The sequence below is a fragment of the Suricata suricatta genome, chromosome X, assembly GCF_006229205.1.
Source record: "Suricata suricatta isolate VVHF042 chromosome X, meerkat_22Aug2017_6uvM2_HiC, whole genome shotgun sequence".
In the NCBI taxonomy this organism is placed as follows: domain Eukaryota; kingdom Metazoa; phylum Chordata; class Mammalia; order Carnivora; family Herpestidae; genus Suricata; species Suricata suricatta.
The window spans coordinates 44,717,000-44,738,472 of record NC_043717.1 but is presented as its reverse complement, the minus strand read 5'-3'; the positions used below and the strand labels follow the sequence as shown (position 1 = coordinate 44,738,472).

The window sequence follows — 21,473 nt, the reverse complement described above, 5'->3', positions numbered from 1 at the left end:
ACGCGCCGCCAAGGGTCAGTGACGGCGGGGCGGGGCTTCGAGTTCCTCAGTTCTTATTGGCGGGAGGAGCGGAATCTAAATGGGGTGGTGCAAACGCCTACCGGGAGGAAAGAATGGCAAGGGATGGCTTTGCAGTTAGGCTCCCGCTCCTCCCGCCTTACACTGGCCCCAGACTTCCTTTCCTTGCTGCTCAAAAGCCCTCTGGGTGCCACCAAGTACTTACAAACGGGATTTCGCTAATTTTTAAGCAGCAGAACCTTGAATAGAACCGCGCTGCGGCTGAAGCCCCGTCCCTAGGGAGGCTGACCCCCAAGTGCTCTGCTGGCTGTGTCACTGGCGTCCTGGCAGTAATTGCTGTTACTGTGCTTGGGTGGGAGAGGGGAGGCAGGAAGGGAACTGCGCGGCTAGAGGGAACAGGAAGAAGTACATTAGTGGAATAAGACTTAGGAGAAGGCACCTGGCTTTGTAGGGCAAGGAGAGAGGAAGGGAGGAAGCTGTCTCAGACCCACCCTATAGCCATTATTGGTCTTATAACATAATGCCTTATAACATTCCTAAGGACATGGTCTAACATATACTTTTTCTAGGCTCCATTTCTCAAAGGAGTAAAACTGAGGTCCAGAGGATTTAAGTGGGCCACCCCATCTCCAGAGCAGCACTGTCTCCCAGTGTAGCCCATGGCTCTTCCATATGCATTATTTGTTTCATTCTCTGGACAGCCCTGTATTAAGGCTACGTGTGAGAATGAGTGAATTCATCCCAGTCTCACACAAGTGGTAAAGCCAGGATTCAAACCCTATCTTAATCAGCTCAAGGACTATTTTCCTGAATAATTTTTTTCCTAACACCCATATACCACACCTCCCAAGTTAGATCTTTTCCTCTGGGCCCCCACAGCTCCCTCTGGTCCATTCTGTTACAGCACTTATCACAAATTACAGCTACCATTGATTTCTGTTTTTGTCACACGACTTCAGCAGCTTGACAGCATTGACTGTGTCTGATTCATCTTGTTAGCCCCATCTTCTAATCTAAGGTACAGTATATATTAGGAGTCTAAAAAGATTTCCTAACTGAATGAATAAACACAGGACAAATGCAAAACCAGCATATTAGTGACATGTTTTTGAGAAAATAATGAAAATAATAGGCATGCCCAATGTCCAAGGAAAAGCATGACTTTGCATTCTTAGTTTCCTCACCCCAAATTGCAACATAATTTTTCCCCAGAATTCTTTTATAGTCTCAGAGCCATAATCATCAATGTCTGCAGAAAAGACTCAAAGAGCTGTTTTCTCTTAGAGGACTTAAAGGTTACCTTCCAGTTATTGCCATTAAGATAAATAGTATACAATTAAAATAAAAATTTTGTTGCCTTGAGCTTTTTCATGCTTTGGTGGTTATTGGCTCAGGATTGAGTCCCAGGAGAGAGATAACTAGGACAAAGGAAATTAACATTTTTATTGCTGTTGCTTCTTATTGCCAAAGCACTCTCCAGTAACGGTTTGTGCCCATTTACATTGAAGACCAATCTGAATCTCAGCCCCGAGAAAATCCAGATCTTGCCTGTCTTCATTGCTGGTTTTAATTTCCCCATTCTGCAGTTGCTTGTTAATATTAGTTCTGACCTTTGGTGCAAGGAGAACACATGGTTGGCCTGAAGAGAAAAGGCTTCCAGTGGCTCACAGACTTTTTTGGACAACTAACAGCTGATATTTCAACACATGCCCTTCTTACCAAGGGTACTTCCCTAGCCTTTCTAAGGAAACAACCAATGCCTCCAGACTCTCTCTTTGATGCCACCCATGGACGTGCTTTGAGTGTCTAAATGCAAAAAAGCTGTGTCGGATAATTAGCGATGGAAGAAAAAACCTCTAGGAGAACAGGTAGGTGAGAAAGAAGGAAAAATAGATGGGATCACACAAATCCAAATTCATTCTTCAGGCTCTCTGGAAAGTTTTCTTTACATAGGGGTTGCTTGAAGTGTGGATTAAAGGGTATGGGAGTGTTGGAGAAAAGATGATATCTATAGCTAATTATCTATCTATCTATCATCCATTCCCACCTGTCTCAGTGGGATACTAACCTAAAGATACAGTTCTGTAGCACCTTTAGAAGTCTCTCTAACTTGGTCTATTCCAGCTTTGAGTGAACTGGATGGTAGGGATTATATCTCTTACCTCCCTAATGGTATATAAAGTGGTCTGGTTTGCTGTGGCACTTTGAACAAGCTTTTCACCTTTTCTGGGCTTCAGTAACCTCCTTACTATAATGGAAATTGAAGCCCTTAGCCTACTTCCTTCAGAGGACTGTCTCAAGGTGAAGAGGAGTGAAAGAGCAGAAACTAAATTGCTGGAGATGTTTCAGGACTTCAATGCTCTGTCTGATATTAGTGATCCTGCTTGTTTCTCTGGCCTCTACAGGCAATACCACCACAGCCATCCAGCTGCTCTTCTCCCTGAGTGACTATAGTCTGTGGAGACACACCCCTAGGACTAGGATGCAGTGAGCCTTGGGCCCTAGGCATGGGGCTGAATAATAGCGGGGTGGGGTGTGGAATAGTGGGCCAGAGAAGTAGCTAAGAAAGAAGTGTTACCTAGGCTGCTGCCACAGAAGGCCTGATACTCACATATAGACATCTAAACTATAAGCACATGACCAATCTCCCCTCTATACCCTTATCCACCATAAATGCATTCATATCCACATACTCCCAAGTATTACTAACAGGGAGTCACCATTTGTGGTTTTATAACCCATCAGAATAGTCTTAATACAGCTTTTAATGGGATCCTCCAACATACCCGATACTTTGGGAGGATGGTCAGGATTAGTTGGCCTCAGGAAGTCACACTATGTATTTTTTATTCCTAGAGTTAACCTCACTTTAGGTTTGTGGCTCAGATCTGGGTCTTGAATGAGTCTCTGATACTGGGTGAACTCTCTTTGTGTAACCAGTTAATTGGACCTTTTCAGGGAAGGCTTTCATTCTTTTGTTTTTTTCTATTCTGCCTTATTCATGGCTGAGAAACTTTCTAGGTTCTACCTTCTACTTTCAGACCTAGTTAGTTTTCCCACCTAGTTCCCTGCATAGCTCTCAGTTATAATATTTACCTCTCTGAATGGGGATTATTGGTCTACATGGTCATCTCATCTAGGGCAGAGAGATATAGATTGTACAAATACTCACTGAGGAAGTATCTTCTCTTTGCCAGGACTTGAGCTGGACACTGGAAACACATACCAGATAACTGAATTCTAGTCCCAATCCTCAAGTAACTCACGGTCTAGTAGGGAAGTATACCAACAAACATTGGTGGATACTTGCTCAAATAGAATGAAGCATATAGACAATACTAGAACCAAAGATTATGCCTGTCCCAGTGTACAGGGAAAGTTTCCCAGAGGAGGCAAACATTGAACCAGGTCTTGAAGAATGAGTCAAATTTCATTGAGAATGGAAGGAAAGATAAGGCATTTCAGGCTGAGCAAAGACCCAAAGGTAAAAAGAGAGAGAGAGAGAGGAGAGAGAGAGAGAGAGAGAGAGAGAGAGAGAGAGAGAGAGAGAAGAAAGAGAGAAAGAAAGAAAGAAAGAAAGAAAGAAAGAAAGAAAGAAAGAAAGAAAGAAAGAAAGAAAGAAAGAAAGAAAGAAAGGAAGAAAGAAAGGAAGAAAGAAAGAAAGAAAGAAAGAAAGAAAGAAAGAAAGAAAGAAAGAAAGAAAGAAAGAAAGAAAGATGTTATGTTTGGGGACTCTGTGAGTCAGCCAGTGTAGTTTAAGCATGAGATTCTAAAGAGACATATGGCTAGATAAGTAGGTTGAGCTTGATTGAGAAGAACCATTCTAAGACATTTCCATAAAGCTTGTTTAGTTCTCCTGCTTCTAGGATCAAAATTGATAACTGTGGTCTACAAAATTGATAAACTGTTGTTAACAACAACAACAAAAAACACAAACAACACACATGCAACTACAAAAAAAAAATCAAAGCAACAGCAACAACCACAAAAACCAACCAAGTACCTAGTGTCAATTCCAGGCAATTTTGACTTGGGTTTTCAAGCCTGGAACCCAGGTTTACCCTTTCAGACCTTGCCAATACCCTCCTATCTCAGATTTCCTGCTGCTAAAATTATCATTCTGCCTCTTGACAAGTTTGTGAAAGCAAAATTGTAAACATAGAAGGGGGTTCATGTGACTGGCTCAATTACCTTGGACAAGCTATTTCCCCTCTATAGACCTCAGTTTCCCTGTGAGACCAGTGAGAATACTTATAAGGAGCAACTAAGATATGGAATATGTTGTTGTTTTGTATGCCATGGAAACATACATGTAAAGGGTTATTATTAAGATTATTAGAATTGCAAATCAAAATGAGATATTACCTTACACTTGTCACAATGGCTAAAATCAAAAAGACAAGAAATAACAAATGTTGGCAAGGATGTGGGGGGAAAAAGGATCCATAATACACTGCTGGTGGGAATGTAAATTGATGGAGCCACTGTGGAAAACATTATGCAGGTCTTTGAAAAATTAAAAAGAGAAATGCCATATGATCCAGCAATTCCCTCTACTGGGTATTTACCCAAATAAAATGAAAACCTTAATTCAAAAATATAAATCCACTTCTATCTTTATTGCAGCCTTATTTACAATAGCTAAGATATAGAATCACCCCAAATGTCCATTGATAGATGAATGGATGAAGAAGATATGGCATATATACACACAATGGACTATTACTCAGGCATAAAAAGAATAAGATCTTGCCATTTGCAACAACATGGATGGACTTAAGTTATAATAATGCAAAGTGAAATAAGTCATAAAAAGACAAATATATGATTTCACACATATGAATTCAAAAAGCAAGCAAACAAGAAAAAAAAGACAAAAACCAGATTCTTAAAAACAGAGAACCTGGTGGTTGCCAGAGGTGAGTTAAATTACAGGAGAGGTAGAATACATAAAGAAGATTAAGAGTACACTTATCTAGATGATCACTGAGAAATGTATAGAATTGTTGAATTATTATATTTCACACCTGAAACTAATATAACACTGTATGCTAATTATACTTCAATAAAAAGTCTAACACAAAATACAGTATATGCAATATTGCACTATCAGAAAAAGAAAAAACTCCAACTCAGTAGCAAGCAAAGCCAAATGCTGAGGGGGAAAAAAAGATTAGCATTAGCAGAGTAATACCAGTTAGGACACTTATTAGAATTAAGAGAATTTTATCTCTTCCTAAGTCTACTTCTGGTAATCTAAAGATTCTGAGATAATCTGGAAGACTACCTTCTTAAATCAGGCTAAATTGATCAGTGAACAACAACAGCAATAAAAAACCCTGTACTGGGAAAAATCAGGTCCCCAATGTCCTGCTCCTGACTTGGTCACTTGTTTGCTACAGGACCAAAAAAGTAAAAGTGAATTTGTTGAATTGATTGGCAGGAGCTCTTTATTTATTATAAATGTTAACCTCTTGTCATATGTTATAAATTCCCCTTACTTATATGCTCAGCATTACTTTAGAAGTTGCAGATTAGCAAAGGAAGTGATTGATCACTGACTACGTAAAGAGAAAGGGTGTTAAATAATGTATTTTGAGCATTTCCTAGGTTGTTTTATGTGTATTAACACGTTGAATATTCAACAACTCTAAGCAAGTAGATACTCTTATCAGATTTTTAGAAAATGAGGCACTGAAAAGTTAAATCTTCTACCTAAGATCTCATAGCAGAATGAAGAAGTGGGATTCCACTCAGGTAGTATGGCTCCACAGCCGATTGCTCTTAACCACTGTGATTCACTGCCTCAAGAGGTTCATTTAGATGGGCAGGCTTTGAAATGTACTGAAGGTTTGGAATGATTAATACACAACTGGAGGGAATCTAACCTCTGAATAGGCCAGAACACTGAGAATAAGCGTTTAGGGAACTTCTTAAAAGGCAAAGTGGGGCTGAGAGCACTGGAGGAAAGTGATTAGAGATTTCTATCCCCAAAAGCTTGCTCCTGTATAGCCCAGTTCAGTGGAAGAAAGTTGAGCTTCCTTGTAGCCAATCACTGGAGGTTCATTAGGGGGTGGGAAGGTTGCAAAAGAATGAAGTAAGAGTACACTTGGACATCTTCCAGGTAAGCTGTGTCATTACATGAGCTCTACACATAAAAGCCTCAAAACAACTGGGGTGGGGGTGGGGACTGGGGCAGGTAGATAGAATAGACACATCTGGGTGGGACAGTTCTGGCCTATGGACTTGTCCTACTTTGAGGTCATTGTTCCCTGCTCCCCACACTCAGCCTGCTGCAGCCTTCACCCTCCATCTCCCCAGTTTGGCATAATGAATCATGCTCTGGATCAGATCATGAAGCCTTTCTCCCTGAGGCCCCTAATGGCAACTGGAAGCCATGTGGGTAGTGCTTACCATCTCTCCCCCGCCCCCGGGAAATGGCTTCATTCATTCCTCTTCCCAAAGTGTCAGGTTTACTCTAATTTATTTGGCCTTGGCTGGGGAGAACATAAAGGTAGATGGTGTCCATCTCTCCAAATGTGCCCCCAAGCAGTACATTTGAGGAAGGAGAGTCCCTGTGGTAGGAAAGGCAGCAGAAATCAGGGGAAGACAATGGTTGCAATAACATTTGGGGGTCGGGGGAAACAGAGAGATAATGAACTTTCTACTTCCAGTTCAGGTTTTTTATTGCTAGCTCAAAACATTGCATTTTCAGTAGGGATTTTGTTTGTTTTTTGTACTTGAGAACCTTGAATTTCTGATGTGGACCCCTATTTCTGGGTTAGAACTTGACATTCTACTTGGGCCCAATTTTTATTTCAAAGCTGTGAAGCCTACTGAGACATGCCTCCATCACCTTTACTTTTTCTGCCCCACATGGGATGTAAGCACATGATCTTTGGTCTTTTATTTGCATACTCTGCTATTCCTGTCTTCATTGGAGGAAAGTGACTGGCCAGACCCAGGCTGTCTTGCTGGCTACCTTCCTTGATGGGCTCCAACTTATCTCCTATGTACACAGCCCTTGGAGTTCAGAGGCCTCTGCTGACCTCTGCCCAACTTCTCTCTCTCTCTCTCTCTCTCCCTGCACCCAGTCCCCACTGGTACAATACAGGTGCAGAGGCAGGCAAGTCAGACAAAGACTAGGAAAGAGGAGAGGGGACTGGAAACAGGCTGCCAGAGGGCTCATCAGCCCAGTGCACCTCCCGGTCCCATCTCTGCCCACCTGCTGCTGTGGCCACAGCAACAGAAGAGATAGCTAGTAAGACAGGAGTGAGGCCCAGTACCTTGTGGACAGTGGTGTCATTAGCTGTGACACCTAAGATGTCTCGAGAGATGGGAGAGCTCACCCAAATGAGGTTGCAGAAGATCTGGATTCCACACAGCAGTGGCAGCAGCGGGCTACAGCAGAGGAAGAGCTGTAAGTGTGGTTTGTTTCCATGGAACTCAAGGTGGTGTTGGTAGAGAGGATATATAACAGCAAAGGACATGGTCTCCATCTATCACCAACCCAACCTGAAAGTTGAGCTAGATAAGCAGTTGAATGAAATAGCTGTAAAATTATGAAAGGACAACGTCAGAAAAGATAGGAAAATAATGAGAGAAAGACAGAAAGAGAGATGAAGGACAGAGAAAGAATGTGGATTAGATAAAGATCATGTTAATCAGAGGGATTTTTGACTAGGCACTTCTTCTTTCTTTTTTTAGGCACTTTTTCTTTCTAATCCAGAGCTTATTTCAAATGCTTCTTGTTTGAAATTTCACATTTCTAGTTTGGAACTGTTTAGTGCTGGCCTAGAATGTTTCATTTTGGTGATCTCAGTGAAGTGTCTGGAAATTGGTCTTGTCTGATAGTGCTTGGATGAAATAAGGTGATGGTTCCTGGCATAATTTCTCAGTGGATACATAAAAGTACCACATCATTGGTAAGTTTGTCTCCTCCATTTTCTCAAGCCTCTTATGATAAGTTTCTATTTGCCTGATGTCCCGGGTGTCCTGTCTCCTGCATTGCCATCTCGGCACACATGGACTGTCTGTTCCCGCCCTGGCCTGCAGAGCGGTAAATCGGGTCATAGGTTCCTGAGGGAGGGAGTAAGAATAGGGCAGGAAGGAGCACAGAGAATGGGGCAAGACAAGCGTTTCTGATCAAGCCTCAGTTTATTGAGAAAATATCCACACCTTTATAGGGTTTGGGGCAGGAAGCTGACCTGGGTTGGTTACTAGGAAACAGGGTCAAATGATTATTAGAAAAAGGGGAAACCAAAACTGAAATTTCAAACACAGCATCAAAAGGAGAGCCCAGACGTCTGTGTCTGCTACGCTGGGCAGGGGTACGATTAACACTGCATAAGCCGGAATGCAGTTGATCTTTTGTTCAATTTGGCTTCTCCCCGTCTGCCTGTCTCCAGTCCCTGGATCAGGAAATGCACTCCCCTGGCCTCTAGACGGTTAATCTTGTTTTTCAGGTCGCACCCCTCAGGGAGCGATACTTCCTTGCCTGAGGTGGCCGAACTTGGCAGAATCTTTGCAGCTTTCCACAATGGACACTTTTGCTGTTCTTGGAATTTAAGAGAGAAAACACTCAGCTTCTCACACCCTGCTGTGAAATATTCACTTGGAGAACTTAAAGAGCAGGGACAAAGGAGAAACAAACAAAACTTGTAAATATATGTATTTAAAAACTGGAGTATACCATTTCCCATAGATAACAAGGATGGTTGAGAACCAAGGTGCTTCCAGTCCAAGGATATGGCCTGAGGAGTCTTGAGGTGGGCAGAGATAAGACAGCTGTGGACTGTGGGACCCAGATATCTTGAGGAACAGCTGACTACCCTTCCACTATACAAATGTTAGAGGAGGTTCAGGCTCAGGGCTATTGGCAGGAAAAGTAGTTGCTTAGAGAATACAGGAAGATGTAGGATGTTAAAATATGGTACATAGTATGTAAGATGTAGATGGAGGAAGAAGAGGAAGAAGCAGAAGAAAACCAGCCTCATGTTCCTCTTTCTCCTATCCACCAGCAGTTTCACTCACTCATCTAGAAATATAGAAGCCTGGATAAGACTGAGAATTACATCTCACCTCCATGCAGTCAACCACTTTGATCCTTTCCAAGGGACTGTTGGGTTTAACTGGCAAGCAGGGAAGCCAGTCTCTGCATACCTGGGTCCTCCAGAGTTAGGCCTCTTATATTCCCATGAACTCTGCCTTTCAGGTTGCAGAACTAATATACGTAAATCACCTAATATAGTCTCTGTTATGTAGAGGGTGCAAAACAAATATGTGCTCACTTTAATTCTGAGCCTCCGTTTACTCAGCTGCAAAAAAGAAAAAAATAATAACTACACCCCATCACCATGGGGTGATTCAGTGATTCAGAGGTTCTGGATCTAGACTGCCTAGATTTGAATCACAGCTCTGCCACCTCCTGCCTCTGTAACTCTGGGCAAGTCTCTTTACCTCCCTGTGCTTCCATTTCTTCATCTGTAAAAATAAGTGAGTAGTAATGTTGTTCTAAAGATTAGAGAATTAAAGCATATGAAAAGTTTAGAGGACTGTCTGGCTTATAGAAAGTGTTCAATAAATCTTCGTTATTATTTAAACAAGAAGGTAGGTGTGTGGGGGTTTTTTTGTTTTGTTTTTTTTGTTTTGTTTTTGTTTTTGTTTTTTGCCCATCATATCCTCAGCATCAAGCTCAGAGCCTAGCTAATACCAGGTGTTTAATGCCCTATTTCCAGTCTACCACTCATAATAGGCAAGCATGGCCCCTGTTTGCACAAGTCACTCATTAGTAATTGACTGACTTATGTTAGACCACAGATGCAATAAACTCAGTGTTTGCCAAATCCTGTCCTGGGCAATGTCTGCCTCACCTCCCTTTCTGGGATGGCTATTTACCACTAAAAGATCTGAGTCATCTTATTCTTGAAGCATCCTCTCTGGAAGACCTATCTGGCCCCAAAGGAGGCAGTAGGTGAGGAGAACTCAATTAATGATGCTATTCTGATAATTAAATTAATTGACACGTGTAACGTGCTTGAAAATATTTGTACGTACATTTGAACTTGTTCTATCATTCAACATTATGTTTTGTGTGCCATCTATATTATTGTGCATGCAGTTACATTGTCTACCCTCCATGCTGTGCAATACTATGTTTTGTGAATATATCATGGTTTGTTTATCCATGTAACTGTTGATGAGCATTTAAGTAGTTTCTAGTTTTTGGTTATGAACAATACTGCCATAAAAATTATTGTCCACATAAATTTTAGAAGCAACATTTCTTTTCTTTTTATGTTTGAGAGAGAGAGAAAATGCACAAGCAAGGGAGAGGGGTAGAGAGAGAGAATCTTAAGTAGGCTTCATGCTCAGCATGGAGCCCAACACGGGTCTTAATCTACACACACACACACACACACACACACACACACACACAGAAGCAAAACATTTGGGATGCTGATTTTATTTTTATTTATTTATTTATTTATTTATTTATTTATTTATTTTAATACTTTATTCTCAAATTGGTTTCCATATAACACCCAGTGCTCTTCCCAAGTGCCCTCCTCCATGACATCATCCCCTTTCCCTTTCCCCCTTCCCCATCAGCCCTCAGTTTGTTTGCAGTATTCAAACCCAACTCTCATGATTTGCCTCCCTCCCTCTCCCTGCCTCTTTTCCCCCCTTTCCCTCCACATGGTCCTTTGTTAGGTTTTTCCTGTTAGACCTATGAGTGCAAATATATGGTATCTGTCCTTCTCTGCCTGACTTATTTCCCTCAGCATGACACCCTCGAGGTCCATCCATGTTGCTACAGATGGCCATATTTCATTCTTTCTCATTGCCATGTAGTACTCCATTGTATATATATACCACGTCTTCTTGATCCATTCATCAGGTGATGGACATTTAGGCGCTTTCCATGATTTGCCTGTTGTAGAAAATGCTGCTATGAACATTGGGATACATGTGCCACTATGCATCAGCACTTCTGTATCCCTTGGGTAAATCCCCCGCAGTGCTATTACTGGGTCATAGGGGAGTTCTCTTAATCGTTTTTTGAAGAACCTCCACACTGTTTTCCAGAGTGGCTGTCCCAGTTTACATTCCCACCAACAGTGTAGGAGGGTGCCCATTTCTCCACATCCTCGCCAGCTTCTATAGTCTCTTGATTTGTTCATTTTAGCCACTCTGACTGGCATGAGGTGGTATCTCAATGTAGTTTTGATTTGTGTTTCCCTGATGATGAGTGGTGATGAACATCATTTTATGTGTCTGTTGGCCATATGTATGTCTTCTTTGGAGAAGTGTCTGTTCATGTTTTCTGACCATTCCTTCACTGGGCTATTCATTTTTCAGGTATAGAGTTTGTTGAGTTCCTTGTAGATTTTGGATACTAGCCTTTTATCTGATATGTCATTTGCAACTCTTTTCCCATTCCGTTGGTTGCCTATTGACTTTCTTGACTGTTTCCTTTGCAGTGCATAAGCTTTTTATCTTGATGAGGTCCCAATAGTTCATTTTTGCTTTTATTTCCCTTGCCTTTGGGCATGTGTCGAGTAGCATATTGCTGCTGCTCTGGTCAAGAAGGCTGTTTCCTGCTTTCTCCTCAAAGGTTTCGATGATTTCCTGTCTCACATTCAGGTCCTTCAGCCATTTTGAGTTAATTTTTGTGTATGGTGTAAGAAAGTGCTCTAGTTTCAATCTTCTGCATGTTGCTGTCCAGTTCTCCCAGCACCACCTGCTGAAGAGGCAGACTTTTTCCATTGGACAATCTTTCCCGCTTTATCAAAAATTAATTGACCATACATTTGTCGGCCCAGTTCTGGGTTCTCTATTCTATTTCATTGGTCCATGTGTCTGTTTTTGTGCCAATACCATACTGTCTTGATGATGACAGCTTTGTAGTAGAGGCTAAAGTCTGGGATTGTGATGCCTCCCGTTTTGGTTTTCTTCTTCAAAGTTACTTTGACTATTTGGGGTCTTTTGTGGTTCCATACAAATTTTATGACTGTTTGTCCTATCTTTGAGAAGAATGCTGGTGCAATTTTGATGGGATTGCGTTGAATGTGTAGATTGCTTTTGGTAGTATTAACATTTTAACAATATTTATTCTTATGATCCATGAGCATGGAATGTTTTTCCATTTCTTTATTTCTTCTATTTCCTTCATAAGTTTTCTATTATTTTCATCATACAGATCTTTTACATATTTGGTTAGGTTTATTCCTAGGTATTTTATGGTTATTGGTGCAATTGTGAGTGGGATCAGTTTCTTGATTTCTCTTTCTCTTGCTTAACTATTGGTGTATAAAAATACAACCAATTTTGTACATTGATTGTACATTGTTTTTGTACCCTGTGACTTTGCTGAATTATGTGTCAGTTCTAGCAGACTTTTGATGGAGTCTTTCAGGTTTTCCATGTAGAGTATCATGTCATCTGTGAAAAATGAAAGTTTGACTTCATATTTGCCAATTCTAATGCCTTTTGTTCATTTTGTTGACTGATTGCTGATGCAAGGACTTCCAGCACTATGTTAAACAACAGTGGTGAGAGTGGACATCCTTGTCGTGTACCTGATCTCAGGAGGAAAGCTCTCAGTTTTCCCCCATTGAGGATGATATTAGCTGTGGGCTTCTCATAAATGGCTTTTATAACGTTTAAGTAAGTTTCTTCCATCCTGACTCTCTCAAGGGTTTTTTATTAAGAATAGATGCTGTATTATGTCAAATGCTTTTTCTGCATCTATCGACAAAATCATATGGTTTTTATCATTTCTTCTGTTAACATGATGTATCACATTCATGGATTGCAAATATTGAACCAGCCCTGTAACTCAGGAATGAAGCCCACTTGATCATAATGGATAATTCTTTGTATGTGCTGTTGAATTTGATTTGCTAGTATCTTGTTGAGTATTTTTGCATCTATATTCAATAAGGATATTGGCTTGTAGTTCTCTTTTTCCTTTGAGTCTCTATTTTGGGAATCAAAATGATGCTGACTTCGTATAATAATATCAGAAGTTTTCATTCTGTCTATTTTTTTGAAATAGCTTCAGAATGATGGGTATTAACTATTCTTTATATGTCTGGTAGAATTCCCCTGGGAAGCCATCTGGACCTGGGCTCTTATCCATTGGGCGATTTTTGATAACTGATTCAATTTCTTCACTGGTTATGGGTCTGTTCAGATTTTCTATCTCTTCCCATTTGAATTTTGATTGTGCATGTGTGTTTAGGAATTTATCCATTTCTTCTAAGTTGTCCAGTTGGTTGGCATATAATTTTTCATAGTAATCTCTGATGATTGCTTGTATTTATGAGGGATCAGTTGTTATAGATCCATTTTCATTCTTTTCTTTTCTTTCTGAGGAGCCTGGCTAGAGGTTTATCAATTTTATTTTTTCAAAAAACCAACTCTTGGTTTCATTGATCTGTTCACTTTTTTCTTTGTATTCTATATTGTTTATTTCTGCCCTGATCTTTAATATTTCTCTTCTTCTGCTGCGTTTGGGTGGCTCTTGCTCCTCTCCTTCTAGTTTCCTTAGGTGCTCTGTTAGATTTTGAATTTGTGCTTTTTCTAGTTTTTTGAAATAGGCCTGGATTGCAATATACTTTCCTCCTAGAACAGCCTTTGCTCAATCCCAGAGAGTTTGGATTGTTGTATTTTTGTTTCCATATATATTAATTTCTCTCTAATTGCCTAGTTGGCCCAATCATTCTTTAGTAGGGTAGTTTTTAACCTCTACATTTTTGGAGGTTTTCTAGACTTTTTCCTGTGGTTCATTTCAAGTTTCATAGCATTGTGATCTGAAAGTGTGCATGGTATGATCTCAATTTGTTTATATTTATGGAGGGTTGCCTTATGACCCAGTATGTGATCTATCTTGGAGAATGTGCCATGCACTCTCGAGAATAAAGTAAATTTCCTAACTTCAGGATGCAGAGTTCTAAATATATCTATTAATTCCATCTGTTCCAATATGCCATTCAGGTCCATTGTTTCTTTAGTAATTTTCTGTCTTGTTTACCTATCTATTGCTGTAAGTGGAGTATTAAAGTCTCCTGCAATTAGCACATCCTTATCATTAAGATTGTTTCTGTTTCTGATTAATTGCATTTCTGTATTTTGGTGCTCCCAAATTCATTGTATAGATGTTTATAATTGTTAGCTCTTCCTGATGGAGAGACCCTGTAATTATTATGTAATGTCCTTTCTCATCTTTTGTTACTGCCTTTACTTTAACGCCCAGTTTGTCCAACATATGTATGGTGTCTCTGGCTTTCTGTTGACTTCCAGTCACATGATAGATATTTCTCCATCCCCTTACTTTCCATCTGAAGGTGTCTTTAGGTCTAAAATGAGTCCCTTGTAGAAAGCAAATAAATGGATTTTGGTTTGTTTTAATCCATTCTGCTACTCCATGTCATTTGATTGGAGCATTCAGTCCATTTATATTCATTGTTATTATTGAAAAATGTTGGTTTAGATTCATTATGTTCTCTGTAGGGTTCATGTTTCTAGTCGTGTCTCTAGTACCTTATATTCCTTGCTACATTTCCCTCATAGAGTCCCTCTTAGGATTTCTTGTAGGGCTGGTTTGGTGGTGATAAATTCTCTCAATTTTTGTTTATTTGGGAAAACCTTTATCTCTTCTATTTTGAATGACAGGCTTACTGGATAAAGGATTCTTGGCTGCATATTTTTCCTGTTCATCACATTGAAGATTTCTTGCCATCCCTTTTAGCTGCCAGATTTCAGTAGATAGGTCTGTAACCACTCTGACAGGATTCCCTTTGTATATTAGGGCTCTTTTATCCCTAGCTGCTTCAGAATTCTTTCTTTATCTTTATACTTTGCCAGTTTCACTATGCTATGTCATGCCAAAGGTCAATTCAAGTTACATCTGAGGGGACTTCTCTGTGCCTCTTGGAATTCAATGTCTATTTCCTTCCCCAGATTGGGGAAGTTCTCAGCCATAATTTGATCAAGCACCTCTTCAGGGCCTTTTTCTCTTTCTTATTCTTCAGGAATTCCTATTACATGGATATTGTTCCATTTGATTGTGCCACTCAGGTCTCAAATTCTCCTTTCATGCTCCTGTATCAATTTCTCTCTATCTAGGCTCCCTCTTTTGCTATAACACTGTCTTCTAATTCACCTATTCTGCTCTCTGCCTCTTCAATCCATGCAGTGGCCACCTCCATTTTATTATGTGCCTGATTTATAGCCTTTTTTAAGTCATCACAACTATTTTGAAGGTCCCTAGTCTTTGTATCAATAGCTTCTCTGATGCTTTTTTCAAGCCCAGCGGTTAATTTTATGACAATTGTTCTAAATTCTTGTTCAGTTATGTTGCTTATGTCTGTTTTCAGCAGTTCTGTGGCTGTGATTTCTTCCTGGAATTTCTTTAGAGGAGAGTTCTTTCATTTCATAATTTTGACTAGCTTTCTGTCTCTTGTCAGTTTTAAAAGATTGTTATGCACTGTGCACTTGTTAGTATTGCTCTATTAAAGGAGGTTCATTGACTGTCCAGGGCCTGTCATTTTAGGAAGTGCTCTTTTACTGGTGTCTTGATTTCTCTTGTTATGCCTTGATTATTTTATTTCCCTACTCAGTAATATTTGGAACTCTCCACCATATGTACTTTGCCTTGTTTCTTGAGGTAGCCCTGAAAAAGAAAACAGACAGACAAACACACAGGAATGAACACACGCAAATGCACAGACAAATCAAATAAGCAAGGAAACCAAAAAGGGAAAGAAAAAAGAACAGAAAAGAAAAGAAAGGAAAAGAAAAGAAAAAAAAAAAAAGAGGTGGGGACAGAAACAACCAATGACAAAGAACAGTCTGAGCGCATAAAAGCTGCAGAGGGCAGAGATGAGATTGAGATAAGGGAAAATATATCTGGATGGCAGGAATTGATCTAATCACAGCAGTGCATACATGTGGTTCTTTCCCAGACTCCAGGGGGGAAAAAGAGAACAGAAGGAAAAAAGAATATAAGACAAAGGGGAAAAAAAGGGGGGGGGAAGGCAGGTCTCTAGTGCAGATGGGCATGGTTTGGTATACGTAAGTCTGGTCTCAGGGGCTGCTCTCCAAGGCCCTGCATTGGTGGTTGTGGGGAGAAGAATGGCAGCACCCCAAGCCCTTCTCAGACCACACATTGCAAGCCACTCTTTTTTTGAGTCTGATCTCCCTGTGCCACGGGCAGGCCAAGTTGCTTTTTTCCTATCCCTGCCTCATTTCCAAGTCCTAGTCCATGCACTATAATGCTACTGCCCCAAATGAGGTGTCCTCCTGCTGGTGAACTGGCTTTTTAACCAGGATTGAGTAGGGAGACTGGGGAGCCAGCTTTTTCCAGGGTCTGCCTGGAGTTGGCGAGCCACTGAGCTGAAGGAAGAACAAGGGGGACAATTTTCTCTCCCCATGCCCAGCGGCTATCTGTGGGATGGTAGTATGTCTCTCCAACCTGGGCCAAGGTTCTCTCCCTTCTCCAGAGACTACTCTATGAGTGTTTTCAGTCTCTCTTTCTCTTCCGCTCGGCTCTCTGCCGCGCTGCGCTGCACGGCCACTCCATGCGCAGCCCACTGCAGCTGGCTCTGTGCCTCCACTACACACACACACACACACACACACACACACACACACACACACACGCACATGGCCCTCCTCAGCTCTGCACCACCGCTCTGGGTTCTCTCCCGCAGCTCTACGTTGGGTTGGTGCTCCCTCCCCTCAGAGCCTCCGGCCCTGACCCATTTTTATTTTGCACTCACTCAGGCATCTATGAGGCTGTCATCTATAAGGACTCTGTGTGTACTCCTTCTGCTCTTGCAAATCACAGTATTGTGGCTTTAGTCCTTCTCAGTTTGATAGTTGCAGGTGGGCGGTGATTACAGAGCTCCCTACTTCTCTGCCATCTTGCCCCTCCTCCATCCGCAGGTTATATGTTTTTTAAAGTTTATCCATTTCTTCTAGATTGTCCCATTTGTTGGCATATAATTTTACATAATATTCTTTTATGATTGTATTTCTCTTGTGTTGGTTGTTTATCCTCTTATATTTATAATTTTATTTATCTGAGTCCTTTCTCTGTGTTTCTTGATAAGTCTGGCAACAGATTTATCAATGTTGTTGATTTTTTTTTAGGAAACCAGCTCCTATTTTCAATGATCTGTTCTACTGTTCATTTAGTTCCTGTACCATTTATTTTTGCTATAAAAATTTACTATTTCCTTCCTTCTGCTGTTTTGGGTTTTGTTTCTTTTTCTTTTTTAAGGATATTTTTATTTTTCAAAAAATTTTAAAGGTACCTGGGTGGCTCAGTCGGTTAAGCATCTGACTACAGCTCAGGTTATGATCTCACAGTTAATGGGTTCAAGCCCCATGTCGGGCTCTGTGCTGACACCTCAGAGTTGGTGCTGCTTCAGATTCTGTATATCTCTTCCTCTCTCTCTACCCCTCCCCCACTAGCATTCTCTTTCAGAAATATACATTTAAAAATTTAAAGAATAAGATAAAATAATTTTAAACCTTTATTTTTATTAAGTAACCTCTGCCCCCAATATGGGGCTTGAACTCATGTCCCCAAGATCAAGAGTCACATGCTCTACTGACCAAGCCAACCAGGTGCCCCTTGTTTGTTTTTCTTTATCTAGCTCCTTTAGGTGTAAAGTTGGGCTGTTTATGTGAGATTTTTCTTTCTTTTTAAGGTAGACTTGTATTGCTAATAACTTCACTCTTTGAACTACTTTAGTTTCATCCAAAATGTTTTGGACCATTTATTTTCATTTTTAATTATTTCCATGTGCTTTTGGTTTCTGTTTCAATTTCTTGTTTTACCCATTCATTGTTTAGTAGCATGTTATTAAACATCCATGTATTTGTGGTTTTTCGAAATTTGTGTGTGTGCATGTGAGTGTCGTTGATTTTAAACTTCATAACATTGTGGCCAGAAAAGATTATGGTATGACTTTGAATTTTTTTAATCTGTAGAGACTGATTTTGTGACCTTATATGTGACCTATTCTGGATAATGTTTCATGTGTAGTTCAAAAAAATGTGTATTCTGCTGTTTAGGATAGAACATTCTGAATATATTTGTTAAGTCCATCTTGTTCAGTGTGCCATTCAAAGCCATTATTTCTTGTTGAATTTCTGTTTAGATGATCTGTCCATTTATGTAAGTGGGGCGTTAAAATCCCCACTCTTACTGCATTACTACCAGTTAGTTCCTTTATGCTTGTTATTATCTATTTTATGTACTTGGGTGCCCTCATATTAGGTGCATAAATATTTACAATTGTTACATCTTCTTGTTAGATTGTCCCCATTACGATTATACAGTGTCTGTTTTTGTCTCTTCTGAGAGTCTTTGTTTTAATTTCTACTTTGCATGACATTATTACTGTTCCTCTGAATTTTTTAAAAACCCCTTTGCATGATAAAAGGTTTTCCATATTCCCAGTTTCAATCTGTGGGTGTCTTTTTAGTCTAAAATGAATCTCTTGTAAGCAGCATATAGGTGAGTCTTGCTTCTTAACTGATTCTATAACCCTGTATCCTGATTGGAATGTTTAGTCCATTTACATTCAACTTAATTATTGATATATATGTATCTATTGCCATTTTATTACTTGTTTTGTGATTGTTTTTCAAGTTCTCTAATCATTCTTCTTTTTCTCTCTTTCATAATATGCTGGTTTTTCCTGGTGATACATTTAGATTTCTTTCTCTTTATTCTTTGAATACTTATCAGTGGTTTTTTACTCATTGTTCCAGTTAGGTTGTATGTAACATCTTCTGTATATCACAGTCTATATTAAGTTGATGGTCATTTAAGTTTGAACCAATTCTTATTCCTCTCTTTCCCATGTTTTAGGTATATGGTGTCATATTTGACAACCTTTTATTTTGTGGGTTCCTTGACTTTTTTACAGAAATATTATCACTGCTTTTGTGTTTCATATCTTCATATTCTCATTTATAGTTCTTCCTGTCCATTCAAAGAGTTCCCTTTAATATTTCTTGCTGGCTGGTTTAGTGATAAGGAACTCTTTTAGTTTTTGTCTGAGAAACTCTTTATCTCTCCTTCCATTCTGGTTGATAGCCTTGCTGGATAGAGTATCTTGGCTGCAGATTTTTCCCATTTAGCAATTTAAATATCTCATGGGCTTATCCCTTATACCTTCATTTGGGATGAATTTCTCTGTCTTCTCATTTTGTCTAAGTATTTATACATGTTTCCATGTGTTAAGAAAGTCAAGTACTTCTCCTGTTCTTGAGGGTAATGGTCTTATGAAGAAGATATCCTGTAGTGCTCTGTAGTGTAGTGTAGTTCCCCAGGGCTTAGTCCTTCAGGGTGTATCTCTAATATGTGCTGCAAGTGTTCTGCCATTGTGTCCTGGTTGCTCTACCCTCAGGCCAGTCATATTCAGAGGTTATCTTTGCCTGTTGTGGGCAAAATTTGATCCCTACCTGGATGTGGAAAGTTTTAACTAGATGTGCTCTGGTCTGCTTGTGAAATAAGACCTATCACCACTGCTGCCAAAGTCAAGGCCCTGCAAAACTCCTGGTTTGAGAGATACAAAATAGGCAGGGCTTTGGGCTGGTCTTATAGGGGAAGGAGCCCACTGCATTGGGACCGAGGCAAGCATGACTGAGAAGGGTGGGTCCACCAGAGCATAGGGGTGGTGGTTGGGGCTTGACGTAAGCAAATTTTGTGTCAGGTATAGTCTTTGGCTGTTTCCTAAAAGTGTCCCTGTGCTTAAACTGAGAGGCTGGGGAGGAAATGGTTCCTGCCATTGCCTTTGTTCCCTGAGAGGTCTTTCCCAGAATGCTGCCACTCTGACACATTCTAACATGAGCAGATATCCTCCCCATTGTGTACCCCAGGCACTCTTCAGATTGCTGTTTCCATGTTGTATGTCCACAGGCTGTTTGCCCTGCTGTCTCTCTAAGAACATCCCCAATGCCCGCCATGCTTTCCCAGAACCAAGCGTGCTGACTTTAAATCTCTAGACTTCAAGCCCAGGTGGTTGCAAAAACTCACAAAATTCATCCTGTCTTGCTTTCCAGGCCAATTTCTATGGAGGTTTGTATTCGCCATGTCGGCTTCTCTGTGTGCTAGTTTGTCTCTCACCCTTTTCTGCTACTGCAGCTACTTCCCCACCATAGCAGCCATGATCCATTTCTCTCCCAAACTGTGTCTCCACAACTCCTAACTTCTTTGGTGTGACCTCTTCTCTACTTTTAATTGTAGAGTTTGTTCTGATTTTGGAGCTATTTAGGATAATTTGATAGTTATCTAGTTGTATTCAGTGACAATGCAAGCCTAGAGTCTTTGTACTCCACCATCTTCCCAGACCTCTTTGTTTCTTTTTTAATCATTTGTTTTGGCTTTTTCTCATCTTATTTGAGCATTTTTATGAAACCATTTTATTTATTGTATTTACCTATCATTTATAAATCTCTTTTTAAAAATTTAGTGGTTCCCCTAGGGTTTATAATGTATATTTTATTTTAAAAAAATTTTAATATAATTTATTGTCAAACTGGATTACATACAACACCCAGTGCTCATCCAAACAAGTACCCTCCTAAATGCCTATAACCCACTTTCCTTTCTTCCCCAACCCCCATCCACCCTCAGTTTCTTCTCAGTATTCAAGAGTCTCTTATGATTTGCCTGCCACCCTCTCTGTAGCTTTTATTCCCCTTCCCCTCCCCCATGATCTTCTGTTAAGTTTCTCCAGATCCACATATGAGTGAAAACATATGGTATCTTTCTTTCTCTGACTGACATATTTCACTTAGCATAATACCCTCCAGTTCCATCCAGGTTGCTACAAATGGCCAGATTTCATTCTTTCTCATTGCCAACTAGTATTCCATACAATGTATATTTTAAAGTAATTTGGGTTCACCTTCAAATAACACTATATTGCTTTACATGTAGGACAAGCTCCTTATAAGAGAATATCCCCAGAATCTTCACTTTCTTTGTGTCATTGTTGTACTTATTTCATTTTTATATGTGCTATAAACACCTGATACATTATTACTAGTATTGCTTTAAACAGTTATCTTTTAGGGGCACCAGGGTGGCTCAGTCAGTTAGGCATCCAACTTTAGTTCTGGTCAAAATCTCACGGTTTATGGGTTTGAGCCCCAAGTTGGGCTCAGTGCTGACAGCTAAGAGCCTGAAGCCTACTTCAAGATTCTGTGTCTCCCTCTCTCTCTGTCTTTCCCTGTTCATGCTCTGTCTCTCTCAAAAAAACTGGTCATACACTTTTAAGCGGTTTACTGTCCTTTGTTGTCTCCGATCCCCTTTTATATATATTTTTTTGTCTTTTCTGCTTTCTCTGTTCTTTTTATTTTCTCTTCTTCTCTTCCTTTCGTCTCTTTCCCTCCCATTCCCATTCTTTTCATTCCCCCCTGTAATG

General features: G+C 40.1%; 1 protein-coding gene across 1 annotated transcript in view; it reads left to right on the top strand.

Annotated features, from left to right (window-relative positions):
- Window positions 1-7,341: 7,341 nt before the first annotated feature.
- Window positions 7,342-21,473, top strand: part of PFKFB1 (6-phosphofructo-2-kinase/fructose-2,6-biphosphatase 1) — a 54,147-nt gene continuing 40,015 nt past the window's right edge. The window contains exon 1 of the mRNA XM_029930038.1: window positions 7,342-7,438. Coding sequence (XP_029785898.1) covers window positions 7,342-7,438 — 97 coding nt within the window. The remainder of the gene's footprint in view (window positions 7,439-21,473) is intronic.